Below are 16,141 nucleotides of genomic sequence, written 5' to 3'. Positions count from 1 at the left end.
GGGTGGCAATGGGAACATACTGGTCATAAGGCTAACTTCCCCATTCAATGAGCATGTGGTTAAAGGAATTTCTCCTTCCACTTACAGATTATTTCAGGCAAATGAGATACTATAGTTTTTTGGTTTACTACTTGATTGTTGGGGAGCCAGCTCTGAAGGGCTCATATCTGGACACGCTAATGAGCTACTGAATGCCCACACAGTGCCCCCAAACAACTCCCTGGGAGGCCCAAGTAAAACTGCACCTTCAAAAGGCGCTGTGCAGTCGGAGTGTGTGTTGAACCCCCTTTTTGCTAGTGGGGAGGAAATGGCTTCACAAGTGTACCGTATTCATAAACAAAATCTGAAACATAATTTTTTAGACTACTGCCTCATCGCCCTCCCACCCAGGGGAGGCTGGACTCTTGCTAGAAAAGATTCTCCCTCACAGTGGTTCTCAACCTTCTGGCCCTTTAAATACAGTTCCTCATGTTGTGGCCCAACCATAAAATTATTTTCGTTGCTACTTCATAACTGTAATGTTGCTACTGTTATGAATCGTAATGTAAATATCTGATATGCAGGATGGTCTTAGGCGACCCCTGTGAAAGGGTCGTTCCACCGCCAGAGGGGTCGCGATCCACAGGTTGAGAACCGCTGCAACATCGTAGCTCAGGATCTGGAGACAGAACTGAGTTTAGGCTCAACCAACTACAAGATGGTTTATTCTGAAAAACAAAACCAAACAAAACAAAAACAAACGGGCATTATAATTCCTAGCTGCCAGATTTGGAACGGGCTTGAAAATGCTTTGTAAGCTGTTAAGGACAAATCGGTTCCTGTGTTAGGATGCCCCGGTGCCCAGTTCATAGCTGGAAAGGTCAGCGATCCTAGCCGCCTTCGAGCATCAACGCGGTGTCCCGGCGCCGGCAGCAGCGCCCCAGCTCGGTCCGCTGGCTCCGCCCCGCCTCGCCGCCGGCCCGGGGGAGGCAGCGGGGCGCGGGGGCCCTGCAGCCAGAGGCCCTCCGGGTGAGGCCCCGGGGCGGGGCGGGCCGGCCGCCCAGTTCCTGGTTCTAAAAGCGCTGCCGGAGGCTGGTGGCGCCACAGGCGCGGGGCCCGCGGGCGGCGAAGGATGGGCCCGCGCGGTGCAGCGAGCCTGCCCCGAGGCCCCGGCCCGCGGCCGCTGCTCCCCGCCGTCCTGCTGCTGCTGCTGCTGCCGCTGCCGCCGGGCTCGGGCGCCGGGGCCGGCCGCCCGCCCCACCTGGTCTTCGTGCTGGCGGACGACCTGGGCTGGCACGACGTGGGCTTCCACGGCTCGAGCGTGCGCACGCCGCACCTGGACGCGCTGGCGGCCGGCGGGGTGCGCCTGGACAACTACTACACGCAGCCGCTGTGCACGCCGTCGCGGAGCCAGCTGCTCACCGGCCGCTACCAGGTAGGCGGCTCGGCCCCGAGCTGGGTCCCGGCGAGGCGGCGGCTCGCCCCGGCGGCGCCCTCTCCGCGCCTCTCGGGCCGGGAGCCCGCGGCAGTCTCTGCGCATGCCCGCCCGGGCGACCCGCGTTCCCCACCCCCTCGCCCCGCCTCTTCGGGTGGGTTTTCGGTGTTTCGTTTTCCGATGGTCGGGGTGGAGGGTTCTGGGGAGTGCTGGGTGCTGGGTGCTGGGTGCTGGGTGCTGGGTGCTGGGCCTGGGCCGGCGGGAGGGTCGGGATGGACTCCGCGGGGCGGCCCTGAGTGGAGGATGGAGAGGGAGCTGGCGGGCGCCGGTGTGGCAGTGAGAGGGGGGCAGCGCGAACCTGGGGCCGAGTTCAAGTGCGAGCGCCCTCGGTGGGGAGGACTCTGGTCCCCTGTGAACCCAGCCATGGTCTTGGGTTGGGACTGTCCGACCAGAGATCCATGTTTTCCAGTTTCTTGGGCTGCTGACATTTCAGATTTAACCTGTATCCATAACCTCTCTGAGCATCATTATCTCTTAAAAACTTCTCTAGTTAATAGAGATAAGTATACTTGTAGAGCGTGCATATATGGTAGATAATTAAGAATATCAAGAACATTTGCATAGTGCTTTACTGTCATATTATTTTATTGATTGATTTGAGAGAGAGAGAGAGAGAGAGAGAGAGAGGCTGGCATCGATTTGATATTCCGCTTATTTATGCGTTCATTGGTTCTTTCTTGTATGTGCTTTGACCAGGGATTGAACTGCAAACTTGGCATGTTGGGACGATGCTCTTACCAACTGAGCTACCTGGCCAGGGCTGCTTTACTGTTTTTATTATTTATTTTAATCCTAATCTCACCCCTTACCCGAGGACAATTTTTTGTTGTTATTTGTTTTGTAATGTGTGTGTGTGAGAGAGAGAGAGGAAGAGAGAAACAACAATTGGTTGCCTCTCTTACCCGAAACCTAAGTATGTGCCCTTACCAGGAATTGAACCCACAACCTTTTGGTGTACCAGCCAACAGGGCCAGGGCTGCTATACTGTTTTTAAAGTTAATTCTTGAAACAGACCACGAGGTAACTGCTATTTTTAATCCCCTTTACAAATGAAACAACCTATAGAGCAGTGGTTCTCAACCTTGGCTGCACATTAGAATCACCTGGGAATCTTTTTAAAATCCTGATTTCTGGGCCTCATCCTCTGGAAATTCTGTTTCTTTGTTATGGGGTGGGGCCACAACATTAGTAACAAAGAAACAGAATTTCCGGAGGATGAGGCCCAGAAATCAGGATTTTAAAAAGATTCCCAGGTGATCCTAATGTGCAGCCAAGGTTGAGAACCACTGCTATAGAGGTTCTGTTGGCAGCTTGGAGAAAGGCAACAGGTGTTAGACCACTGGGGTCTGATAGGAGCCAAGATTCATTATAAGAGAACGTTTATTTAGAAAATCAGAGGTGGGAGAAGTGACTGGTAGAAGAGATGGGTTTAGGAAATAAGTTGCAGAGGTGAAAGAAGGGCCCGCCCCCCTGTGCTGCTTAGGAATGAAGAAGTAAAGGTAACTCACCTGAGTGGGGGTTGAGGGGAGGAGGAGGGAGGGTGAAAGGAAAAGGCACTGGCACGCCCCTGGGTCAGGGTCCCCTTCCTCAATGCTCTGAAGGGGATTTTAGGGGAAGCCCCAGGGGAGGATCTCAATAGAATATTCATCGGTTTTCCAGATGTGTCTTTTCAGGGTCCTGGTCTCTACTGATTGGTCAGCTCTAGGGGAGGGGGTCATTAGTCATCACAGCTGGCTCTGGTCTTGCTGCTTTGTTAGGCCTGGAGCTGAAACCACTGAGGCCTAGAAGTTATATCCCTAGGGAGGAAAAGTGAGGGGGTCTAAGCTACATGACCAGCAAGATGCTGGGCAGGAAAGGTGACCCTAGGGACAAGGTCCCATCTCACAAGTGTCTGCTGCTAGGCTTTCTGCCTTGGTGACCTTCTGGACCTGGCCCATCCTCCTTGCTCTGCTCATGTTTGTCTACCTACCTACCACAGATCCATGATATGTTCAGAATCACACAGCCAGAAAGTACTTAAGCTGGGCTCATGCCTTTCATGCCTATCTTTTCTTAATCTGAAAATGATCGACATTTTTGTAAGATCCTGATGTTATCATGACCATATTAAGTACAATAAATGGGAACTGTTTGAGATCACATGCATACCTTCATATAGGTAGATGTACTGTTTATTTAATAAGCATATTTCACAGGGGATATTCTTGAATCTTGCTCTCCCAAATCTGTGTTCCTGTAGCCTGTCAGATCCACGCTAGCCTCATGTTGCCCTGAAATCAAGAAAAGGGAGAGTCCACTTGTAATAAAGATTTCCACAGTGGTCTGAAGACTTCTAGAAACAGAAAAGAGAGTTGTACTACAGTCTGAGAAATAGCTGTAGCCAGGGTTTGCCATGGAGATAAAGGATGGTTCCCTTCACCACCAGACCTGAGTACTGGCCACAGTTCCAACTTTGGCTGCTAAGTATAATCAGGAATATCAGTTGTGATGCAGATCTTACCCTGGATGCTTTGTAGGACTAACGGGGTATTTAAATAAGAAGGGAAAGGAGGGAAGGCAAAGTCTGCCCAAAATGGTTCTGCATTTGCTCTGAAGCAAGAGAACTAAATTCAAATTTCAGAAGAATGGGAGGGCCATTCATTTCTCTAACTTCCTCCCTTCCAACAGACTTGAACAGGAAAGCAAATACCACACTTCAAAAGCTTGTTCATATAATTGGCTGCTTTTGTCCTGTCCCTTAACATCCTCCCCCACCAGTCACCAACTGGGGGGAAAAACACACACACACAAACCCCAGGCGTATTTAGAGTACCCTGTAGTGAAGAAGTGAATGCAGGCTAGAAGCTGGATATTCCAAAGCCAGCCTCCCCAAGCATTTTGTTTGACGTTTCTTCTGTTTTATTCTCATAGAGTTTATGAGACCCAATTAGAAATTACCGTGAGTTAGCAAGCATCCTCTTTTAAAGGAATCACTGTTTCTCAAAGGGTTAAGAAGCCTCATTGTCCTCAGATACTACATATTGGTACTGTCCTGAGCACTTGGATACATTCTCACAGAAACCCGATGAAGCATTACTGTTATCAGTCCTGTTTGATAACAAGGAAATTGAGGCTCAAAATGTTAGGAAACTTGCTCAATAGCACAAGGCAAGTAAGTGGTGGACCAGGATTTGAACTGGGCAGTGTGGCTGTGTAACCACTACGCTATATTGCTACTCAGAATTATTAAAAATATTTCCTGAATGATCTCTATTATTTTTGGACATTTAGGTTGTTCCTCAACATTTCAATAATAAAAAAAATTCACCCACCATACATTTCAGGTTAGGAATTGCCTATGTAAAATGAAAATAGGGAGAAAAGTTTAATTTCTTAAATAAGTCATGTGTTGTGCATAATTTTAGACAATAAAATGAGGAAAATATTTTTATTTTAAAATTAGGTACTTAAAGAACTAATTAATAGCCACATCTATGAATTTAGCAACCATGCTTTAACATTTAGACTCTAAATTTTAGAAACTCCCTCTTCCCATAATCATTTGACTTTAGATTAGAAAAGAAAAGCATAAGGTGATAAGCAAGCCTAGACTGACTGGTGGAACTTTATATTCCCAAGAAGTTCGGAGTTGTAGTTTTTTAGCTTACTAAAGTATTTAGTTGAGTGGAACAGTTAAAAATTATGAGATGTGGATTTCATTCTTTACCATGTCAGTCAATCTTCAGACTCTGACCTCACTTCTGGAAAATATGGGAATTGAGCTGAACTCTAAGGCTCTAAATTTTTAAGGCTCTTGTGTCCATTAGAGCAAGTGTGACTTGAACATTTTGATACTATCGCCACCTACTGATAGAAGGAGAGATTAACTTTGCTCAATACTGACAGGGTACTCCAGCTGCTTGTTCTGCTGCTAGAAACTTGTTCAAACAAAAACATGAATTCAAACTTTTCTGTTTAGACCTTTAATTGTTCAGAATCCTCACATATGAACCTTTCTTAAGTCTACATGCTTTGTTTAAAAAATGCATAGATTTTTGGAAAAGTAGAAAAGGAGACTGATACTCAGGTTTCTGTAAACTTAGGCCAGTGTTCTTCCCACAGCCCTATATGACTCATTCATTCATTATTTTTAAAATATTTAAATATACATATATTTAAATATATTTTTTTGATTTTTTTACAGAAAGGAAGGGAGAGGGATAGAGAGTTAGAAACATCGATGAGAGAGAAACATGGATCAGCTGCCTCCTGCACACCTCCTACTGGGGATGTGCCTGCAACCAGGGTACATGCCCGTGACCGGAATCAAACCTGGGACCTTTCAGTCTGCAGGCTGAAACTCTATCCACTGAGCCAAACTGGTTAGGGCTAAAATCTATATTTTATTTATTTATTTTGGATTAGAAAATACATTCACATGGCTTAAAAACTCAAAGTTACAAAAGGGCTTATAGTGAAAATCTTTTCCTAACTATACAAACATTCTCTTCCTTAGATATCCAGTTCCCCATCTTTGCAGGCAAACAATGCAATATGAATTATGTAAAATGTATTTTATTCATATACAAAAAATACATATGTAAACTTTCCCTTCTTCTCTTTTTATATGGAGAAATATCTACTCATATCCTCTGTTTACTTTTTAATTGTTATTTGTCTTTTTAGTGTTGAGTTGTAAAAGTTCTCTATATATTCTGCACATTAAACCTTTTCCAGATATATAATTTGCAATTATTTTCTTCTATTCTGTGGGTTGTCTTTTTACCTTTTTGATGGTGGCCTTTTATATAAAAAAGTTTTAAATTTTGATGTATTTCCATTTATTTAATTTTCTTTGGTTGTACGTTTGTTGTTATATCTAAAAAAAACAGTCTAATCCAATATACAAAGGCTTCTATGTTTTCTTCTAAAAATATTGTGGTCTCAGCTCTTACATTTATGTCTTTGATCCATTTTTAGTTAATTTTTGTATATTTTTTGAAGTATGTGGGTACATATGGATGTCCAATTGTTCCAGCACCATTTGTTGAAAAGACTATTTTTTCCCCGTTGAATGGTCTTTGTACCCTTGTCAAAAATCAATTGACCATAGGTATATGGGTTTGATCTAATGTTTATGCTAATATCAGTACCAAGCTATCTTGATTACTGTAGCTTTGTGGTAGGTTTCTGAATCAGGAAGTGTGAGTTCTTCAATTTTGTCCATTTTCAAGATTGTTTTGGCTATTCTGGGCCCCTTGTATGTTAATTTTAGGATCAAACTTGTCCATTTCTGAATTTTGATAGGGATTGCATTGATCTGTAACTTCATTGAGGAGGAGTAGTACCTTAACAATATAGGCCTTCCAATCTATGCATATGAGGTGTCTTTCTATTTAGGTCTTTAATTTCTTTCAACAATGTTTCGTAATTTTCAGCCTACAAATCTTGAACTTCTTTTCTTTTTTTTTTCACGTATTTCTAAGTTTTTCTCTTTTTTTTATCTGTTGTGAATGGAATTGTTTTCTTAATTTTACTGTCAATTGTTCATTGCTAGTATATAGAAATGCAAATGATAGTTATGTATTAATGTATATCCTGCAACCTTATGGAACTTATTAGTTCTAAGTGTGTGTGTGTGTGTGTGTGTGTGTGTGGGTGTGTGTGTACATGCTCTTTATGATTTTCTCTACAAGATCCTGTCATCTACAAATAGAAATAATTTTACTTCTTCCTTACCGATCTGGATACCTTTCATTTCATTTTGTTGCCTAATTGCTCTGAGTAGAACCTTCAGTACATTGTCAAATAGAAGTGGTAATAGTGGATATCTTTTTATTCCAGATTTTAGATAGCTTTCAGCCTATCACCATTAATTGTGATTCATGCATTCATTCATTCTTTCATTCCACAGATTTTTATTGAGCAACTATTTTTGCTGCCATTGTGGTATACACTCTGGATTGCCTAGTGCTTATAGTCTGGTGGGGGTGAGGGTAGAGGAAGCAGTTATCAAGAGGGGGGCTGAGATGCACACAAACAAATGAGTAAGGTGAATTTGAATGGCATGGCAATAAATATGGGGAAGAAAACAAAGCAGGGCAAGGAATCGTGACTCAGGAAGGAATCTCCAAGAAGGTGATATAGGCAATGGCCTGAATGAAGAGAGGAGTCAGCTATGGAAAAATCCTGGGAAACAGAGTTTAACACAGAGGGAGGGGCTATCAAAGTAAAGGCCCAGAGGCTGGAGAGAGCTCCTTCTAAGAATGGGGAGAAGGCCACCATGGCTGAGTGAAGGAGGGATGCCAAGCAGGTAAGACCCCAGAGAGGGAGGCAGGGTCTCCCTGTATCTAATACTAGTACTGTCTGCTCATGATGAAAGATTAAAACTAGTTTCGGTTTTCATAGTAGTGTTGCATTGAAGGCTACTATTTACTAAAGAATATTTCTAATGTTCCAAATTAATATATTTTAAGAAATCACAATAAAATGCCATGTGGCATTCGTTGTATACATGTAATTCTGGTTAGAATTAAACATATTTTTAAAATAAGGAAATACATTAAAAAGTTTCAAATACAAAAGATTTAAAAAGATATATATATAAATATATATATATATATATATATATGAAAAAAAAAAAAAAGATCTTTTCATCCTGTCCCTTCTTCCTATCTTCCCATAGGTAGCCCGTTTCTTAGTTTCTTGGTGTCCTGTGAAGGCATGTTATGCATATAATGAAATAGATTTTACATTTACTTTCCCCTTGTTTAAATTCTCAAGATTAATATTGATTTACTTTTTGAGGAAACTCCATACTGTTTTCTACAGAGGCTGCACCAGTCTGCATTCCCACCAGCAGTGTATGAGGGTTCCCTTTAAAAATGGAACTCCCATTTGACCCAGTGATCCCACTTCTAGGAATATATCTTAAGAGATCAGAAACACCAATCAGAAAGGATATGTTCATAGCAGTGCAATTCACCATAGCTAAGATTTGGAAACAGCCTAAATGCCCATCAGCAGATGAGTGGATTAAAAAACTATGGTACATCTACACAATGGAATACTATGTAACTGTAAAAAAGAAAGAACTCTTACCATTTGCAACATGGATGGACCTGGAGAGCATTATGCTAAATGAAATAAGCCAGTCAGAGAAAGATAAATATCACATGATCTCACTCATATGTGGAATCTGATGAACAAAAATAGACCCAGAGACACAGAAGCATCAAATAGACTGTCAGACCTCAGAGGGAAGGCAGGGGAGGAAGGGGGAAGAGATCAACCAATGAACTCATGCATATATGCATAACCCATGGACACAGACAATAGCGTGGTGAAGGCCTGGGGTTGTGGGGGGTGGGAGAGGTCAGTGGGGGAGGGGAAGAAGACATATCTAATACTTTCAACAATAAAGATTTTAAAAAATATACATATATCAATTTAAAAATCCTTAAAGGGGTAGGGAGATAAGATAGATGCTGGTTAATGGTACAAATTAGGAACAAGTAGTAACACAAGACCTAGAAATCTAATGCACAGTATAAGTGAATGTAGTCCACACTATCCTATATAATAAAAGCCTAATATGCAAATTGTCCCCTTGGGCGGTCATTTGACTGGGAGTTTGACCGCTCGCTATGACGTGCACTCACCACCAAGGGGCAGCGCAGAACATGGCGGGCGTCAGCAATGCGGTGCTGGCAGGAGGCGGCAGTGGAGGCACTGCTGGACCCTATATGGGCATTGGTGACGTGGCGCTGGCAGCAGGTGGCAGTGGAGGCACTGCTGAACCCGATACTGGCGTTGGCGATGTGGTGCTGGCAGGAGGTGGCAGTGGAGGCACTGCTGAACCCAATACCGGCGTTGGCGATGTGGTGCTGGCAGGAGGCGGCAGTGGAGGCACTGCTGAACCTGATACCGGCGTTGGCGATGTGGCGCTGACAGCGGGTGGCAGTGGAGGTGCTGCTGGCCCCAATGGGCCCCCGACAAGAGCAGGACAGCGGCGGGATAGTGGAGCAGGTGAGTGGGCGGCACCAGGTCAAGGCAGGTACAAGAGGGGGGCCTGATCGCCCCGCAGACGGTGACCAGCAGCGGTGGGGGCGGGGCCACCACCTGGCATCCAGGCACTGAGGGAGCTGGGCTGGGGGCCCAGCCCCGATCGATTGCCCCACAGGCAGGATGGTGGAGCAGGTAAGGGGGTGGCGCCAGGCCAAGGCGGGGCTGCAGGGCTGGGAGGCTGAGGGTGCGAGCTGGGGCCCAATCTCCACAGGCCACCCCAAGGACTCCACCCGTGCACGAATTCGTGCATTGGGCCTCTAGTTGTAGTATAATCATCAAACTTGCTCAGAGACTAGAACTTAATGATTACAATCACTAAAAGGAAAGGATCATTATGTAATGCAATGGAGGTGTTAATTCACTGCAGTGCAATCAGATCACAATGTTTAAATTTATCAGATTAACTAGTGGTACATCTTAAATTTACACAATATTATGCGTCAAATATATTTCAATAAAATAACACATGTAATAAAGATGTTTATAAAAGTGGTTAAATAAACAAACAAAAGTCTTTCAGCTTTTCTAATAGAATTTGTATACTGCTTGTAGTTCAAGTCGAAGACTCGAAAATACTAAATTTCCATATTTTTACAAATTGACCTTATCCAATACAAACTACTCATTATATTGCTGCATTAGTACACTTTTTAAGCATGGTGGTGGTTTTGTTCTCAGGTCGGACTTCTCCACCAGATTGCCTTGCTTCTCTCCGGCCTGGAGAAGCACTCAGTGCTGAACAACTAAATGAATGAGTGTGCCAGCACTTTAACACCGGTGCATTCCCCGAAGGAGCTCGCTGTCTTAACTGCTTAGGGTTGACAAGTCGTTGCTAATGCCCTTGCTTCCTTTTTAAGAAATTACGGAGATTAAAGGGTGACAAAAGTGGTAGGCCTTAGTGGAAACACTTCCTTTTGGGAAAAAAGTAAAGTGACTTTGGCCCTCACCTGGGAACATTCTTACCTTGGGCACTGAGGGGACCACTCCACCAGAACTCTATAAACCTTGGCAGAGAATAGAAGCAATGAAAGATGACTCCAAGGTTTCGTTCTTAAGGGACCCAAGCCACATTTCTCTTAATCACATCGATAAACAGACAAGACACTTTCACAGCTTTTCACTCAGCCCTGAAGCAGAACCTTGGACAGAAAATATAAGGAAGGAGGCTGTGCAGAGCACTGTGGGTAGTTTTTTTTTTTTTTTTGACTTTTGCTTCAAGTCCGCTTTAAGAATGTGAGCAGATAAGACCCATGGCTGCAAGTAGGACTGGGTTCTGCATACTGTGTGGCTTGGCAAGGAGACGGAGGAGGATCTGCCCAAGGACGCCCTCACCCCCCTGCTGCTTTTCCTCACTGCTCTGAGTGTCCTGCCTGCCAGTGTTTATCACCCTTCCACATGCCTGCCTCTGTGGATTCCTGTCCCTGGTCAGTTCTCTCCTGGACTCTAAGATTAGAAAAGGAACCACCATGAAGTGCCATGTGGCATTCTTTGTATACATGGCAATGAATATGGGGAAGAAAAGATTGAAAAGAGGAGAAAAGAGCTGGAAGAAATGGGCGGAGTGCTTGGGGAAGGCTACATGTCACTAATTGGGAGTGTTCATAGGACCCGGCCAAGGCATCCAAGGAGTGAGAGAGAAGAGGACCCTGTAGTCCAGAGGCCATAGGTGCCTCCGGAGGGAAAGCACTCATTAGTCTCCATTCCTGACTCTTTGCGGGAGGAAGAAGGATGCATTAGGTCCATAGTAACAAGCAAGATGGCCACTCACTGAAACCACATCGCGGTTCCAAAGCAGGGACCCTGGGTGGCTTGCTCCAATGTGTCTTTTGGTTTCCCTGAAGCCAGGTGTCCTTTAGAGTCACGAGGCATTCTCAGAAGGCAAGGGGCGTCTGGAGACCTTAGTCTATAAGTATCGATGATATTTTAGATAAATAATTCCATATTTTGCTTCCCAAGTAATTGGAAACGGGGAAATAAATAAGTGTGAGGCTGAGTGGAATATGACCCATTGACTTATGGGGTTTATTTTGTTGGTTGATTTCTGAAGTTATTTCAAGAATCCCTTTGAGCATAAGCTGTTCCTGTCTGGCAATCTCTTTGTTTTTGTTTCTTTAATCATATCACTTTACTAAAAATTATTTTTCTTCCATATTTTCCTCCCTTTTCATTTGGGCTTTTGGCTGGATTCATAATTTAAACAGAGGAAGGCACTGAAAACAGTTTTTGCCTTGTTTATTCTTTTTGCAAACAACATCCCTTTGTGGGTTTAGTCAGAGATTTTTACTCTTTGCTAATTGACACCAAAATAAATAGACCCTTAAAGCTGTCAGTGACACCAGCCAGTTCTGCAGCCTGAGTTCTGCAGGACCAGGCCAGATGGCAGAGCCAGGCCCCTAGCGCACATAATGTGTGTCTGTAGCTCTTGGCTTCAGCAGCCCGGGCAGCTGACCGCTTTTGAGAAGGCTTAAGTGGGGAGGAGTCTCCACTACCCATTGGTTCTGTAGGGCATCTCCAGGAATAAACGCTCAGGTGGCGAGAGTGGTATAGTGTCCTGGCCACGGCACAGGCTGCATTTCCTGAACTCCTGTTCTGTGATATGTTCCTGTCACAAAGCTTCCCTCTAGGCTCTCTGTTGTGTAAAGTGGAGCAGGAGAGCTTGCCCATTTTTCTGAATTTTCAAATCGTGTGGCAGGAGGTGTTGCACAATTACACAGGTGCAATGAGGGTATGAGTTCATCTTGTACAAGTCACACTGACAGGACAGAACCTTCATTCTGTTCAGCTGGATGTTATCTCAACACTGGAGGTGAGGAGAGAGCATTCATTGTCATGGGTGTAGTGGAGGTTGATCAAGTCCCCGGGAGAGTTTATTGTAAGTGTAGCTGAAATATTGTGCTTTGAGCTTCCAGGTAGGCAGTTAATTAGTAGACCGCCTGGACCTCTGAAAGAAGGATTGTAAGAGATTCTGATGTGGAAACTGTCTCTTCCCCTCCTCATCCAAGAGGTTGGGTCCAGGAGATTGGTTTTTCTCTTTTAAGCTCATGAGTCTACACTGCTCGTATCTTCTTAGGTCTGCAGAGGACAGGATAACCCACAGGATCAAAAGAATTTTGTGTGCAACAGAACATGTAAACAAGGATTTCTCGTCAGTTATCTCACAGAAAGAACCCAGAGACAAGCCAGGGCCTTCCCTGAGTTTGCAAACCCTTGGCCTTTGCAGAGGGAATCTTGATGGTCAAGTAAAATTTTAGAAGCTGGTTGTTGTTGTTTTAAATATATTTTTATTGATTTCAGAAAGGAAGGGAGAGGGAGAGAGAGATAGAAATATCAACAATGAGAGAGAATCATTGATCAGCTGCCTCCTGCACGCACCCTACGGGGGATCGAACCTGCAACCAGTGCCCTGGTGGGAATCGAACCTGGGACCCTTCAGTCCACAGGCCGATGCTCTATCAACTGAGCAAACCCAGCCAGGGCTAGGAGAAGCTGGTTTTTGAGAGAGGATTTGGTTTAATGAAGAAGGGACAGCTACCCATGGTAGAGAGAGAGACTAAATCCCTCTGAACTTTCATGTATTAACTATAGGATCCTCTCCCTTTATACATCCTCTCATTGAAGATGGGTGTTCGAATGGAATTGTTTAGATGCTGTGGCATTTAGAAGGGGGGTGTTCATTTTTTCCTTTTGATTCCTCTTGGTGCGCTGATATCCTGCCCCATGAAGCATGGTGTGGCTCTATAATTCTGTGCTAAACGGGAGTGCTGGGTTGGAACCAGCTCAGCATTTGCCTGTTTACTGCTTCTCTACACATTATGGCTTCCTTACTTCAAATAGTGTTCGCGCAGACCAAAAACATGTTTTTTGGCTGTCATCCAGATTTTGGCTTCCACTCCCAGTCATGCCATAAAAATGCTGTCAAATAAATTCTCAGGAACCGAAAGGAACAAATTCCCTGCCCCATATGATTGCAGATAATAGAAGCAGGCTTCAGCTGACCACCTGGCTGGGTGCCTGCGGCCTAGGAAACCGGATCGCACTGCACCCCTTGGTACTGCCATACAGCCGTCAGAGTTCCTTCTCTGCCTGTGATGGATGAGCGTTCCGTGTGAGAAACTTGCACACAGCATTTATCTCCACTGGGCCTTTTGAATTCCATAAAATATTATCTTTCATTATCCTGCTCTGTTGCCAACTGGTATATGTTATGAAGTTTTTGAACCCAGGATTAATTTTCTGTTGATAAACTTCTAGCGTTAGCCATAGACGGACAGACAGGATCCTTCTGTGATCTGGTGTGTGTGTGTGTGTGTGTGTGTGTGTGTGTGTGTGTGTGTGTTTTGAGAGAAATGTTTCCCTTTCTCACTATGGTTATTGTAATGTCCTTATCATTCACAGTCCCAGCTGGAAGGGATGGCACATTCAAATTAGAATAATTTAGTGGGGTTTTACTTACAAAAGGACTATTTAAAAGGTGTGAATGTATGAGGGGAAGGGAGGGGTAGTGTATAACCCAGTGGAGCTATTTCTACCCCTAGAGCGAAAGGAAGGGAAGGAAAGGGAACCTCCGAGACCTAGGAGAGGACTTGTAGAGCAGAAAGGCCGACAGTAGAGAGTCTGGCAGCCCTGGGGCCACTCATCACTTCCCAGCCTCCAGTCTCCTGTCAGAGCTCCCCCCGGGGCTGAACCCAGTCAGCGTCAGGAGTTAAGGGAGTCCTTTGATGTGGTCCCCAAGGTCAGCTTCCTGGATGGAGAGCAGGACAGAGGCAGAATGTGGATTTGGAGGGCAGATGGAAGGCATCTGCCGCATGCCCACAGTAGGTATCAGTTATTTCCAGGAGAGGCACAAAAATCTCACCGGAACAGCCCTGGCTAGTACTTCTCAGTGGTTAGAGCATCAGCCTTCGCACCAAGGGGTTGAGGCTTCAATTCCTGGTCGAGGGTGAGTACCTGGGTTGCAGGTTCAATTCCCAGACCTGGGCTGTGTGTGGGAAATAACCCATCTATGTGACTCTCTCAGATCGATGTTTCTTCTCTCTCTCTCTCTCTCTCTCTCTCTCTCTCCCCTCTTCCTTCCGCCTTCCTTTCCATTCTCTCTGAAAATCAATGGGAAAAAATATCCCATTGATTAAGAATTTAAAAAAAATCTCACTGGAACACTTAACTCACTTTTATTTTTAAATGGCTTTTTGAGATGTGATTGACATACAAAATAAACTGCACATATTTAAAGCATACAATATGATGCATTTTGATATGTATATACCTGGGAAACTGTCGCCACAAACAGGATAGCAAATGTATCCATCACCGTCCAAATAAACCCACTTTACCTTAACACTTACGTTATTCCTCAGGTTCTCTTAGGGGGGTGTAGAAAGGTGTGAAATCAAGCAATAGCAGATGCAGTTCTGGCTCAAAAGACACACCAAAACAATGAAATTCAAAACAATATCCAAGCTTATGAGAAGGCTCTTTAATAGTAAGTAGCTTATAATAAATTAGGGGGGAGGGAAAGATTGAGTTTGAAAGGGTTTGGTTTTTGTTTGTTGGTTTGGTCTCTATGTTGTGTCTGTTTATTGCTACTAGTATGTATTTAAAACAAAATGACAAAACTCTGTGAATCTGTCTGGTGGGAGTATTTGACCCTGAGGAAAGCAATGATGCTAGCACCTAGCAGTACCAGCAGAACCACATACCTGAGCTCCAGTTACCCACCTGAAGTTCATACGCACCACACCGCACTCCCAGTCTTAGTGCATGTTCTCTACAATGCCACCCCAGCTCCTCTAGGTGAGAGGGTGTGATCTGTTACAACGATGCTTAAGTTATTACCATGGTAACTGTTGTGTGTTTAGTATGTGCTTGATGATAGAGCTTTGTGCTATTCTTCTTTAATAACAGGAAGTAAATCATTTGCAAACACATTTTGTTTTTTACCTTTTATTAGTTACTAGTGCCCTGGTGCATGGATTTGTGCACATTGAAAGGACATTAACTAGAAGGTGGCCGGCAGGGTGGGACTGGGCGAGATGGGCTGGACATGCCCTGGAGCCAACCTCTCATGGTCCCTCCCTGGCCAGCCGCACCTGTGGTGGTTGATGTGGTTGTGGGAGGCAGTGAGTATAGACATTTGCCTACGCTGTCCTCTTGGTTCTCTGAGGAGGATATTTTTTCCATTGCTTTTTAGAGAGAGTAGAAACCAGGGGGAGAGACAGAGGGAGAGAAACATCAATGTGAGAGAGACGCATCGATTGGTTGCTCCTGCATGCGGCCCAGTTGGGGCCAGGGATCAAGCTTGCAACCAAGAATATGCCCTTTACCTGAATCGAACCTGTGACCCTTCATTTGGGGCAGGGGGAAGGGGCCCAGAGCTCCTACCACTGAGAAAACGGGCTAGGGCTGGGATTGTTTCCTTAGTTTCCCTTTTTGATAGTTTGTTTTATTGGTGTATTGTGGAGAGTGGCTATAGCATTTGGACAGGTTGAAGCCTCAGACTAATGACAGGGCATGGTCCTCTCGTGGCAAAGCCACATGTAAGTCCCAGCTTGGAGGGCAAAGTCCCCCCCCCCCCCCCCCCCCAGCACAATTACAGCCAAAGGCTATAGTTGTAAGCTTGACCTT

At 44.8% G+C, this 16,141-nt stretch overlaps 1 protein-coding gene across 1 annotated transcript in view; it reads left to right on the top strand.

Moving 5' to 3' along the window:
• The first annotated feature begins 1,096 nt into the window (after positions 1 to 1,096).
• Positions 1,097 to 16,141, top strand: part of ARSB (arylsulfatase B) — a 128,318-nt gene continuing 113,273 nt past the window's right edge. Inside the window, exon 1 of the mRNA XM_070412236.1 lies at positions 1,097 to 1,414. Coding sequence (XP_070268337.1) covers positions 1,112 to 1,414 — 303 coding nt within the window. The 5' untranslated portion in view covers positions 1,097 to 1,111. The remainder of the gene's footprint in view (positions 1,415 to 16,141) is intronic.

This window comes from Myotis yumanensis, unplaced genomic scaffold (assembly GCF_028538775.1).
Source record: "Myotis yumanensis isolate MYYU_CA2020_CCGP unplaced genomic scaffold, mMyoYum1.0.hap1 SCAF_4, whole genome shotgun sequence".
Taxonomy (NCBI): Eukaryota; Metazoa; Chordata; class Mammalia; order Chiroptera; family Vespertilionidae; genus Myotis; species Myotis yumanensis.
This window is presented reverse-complemented; position numbering and strand designations above follow the sequence as displayed.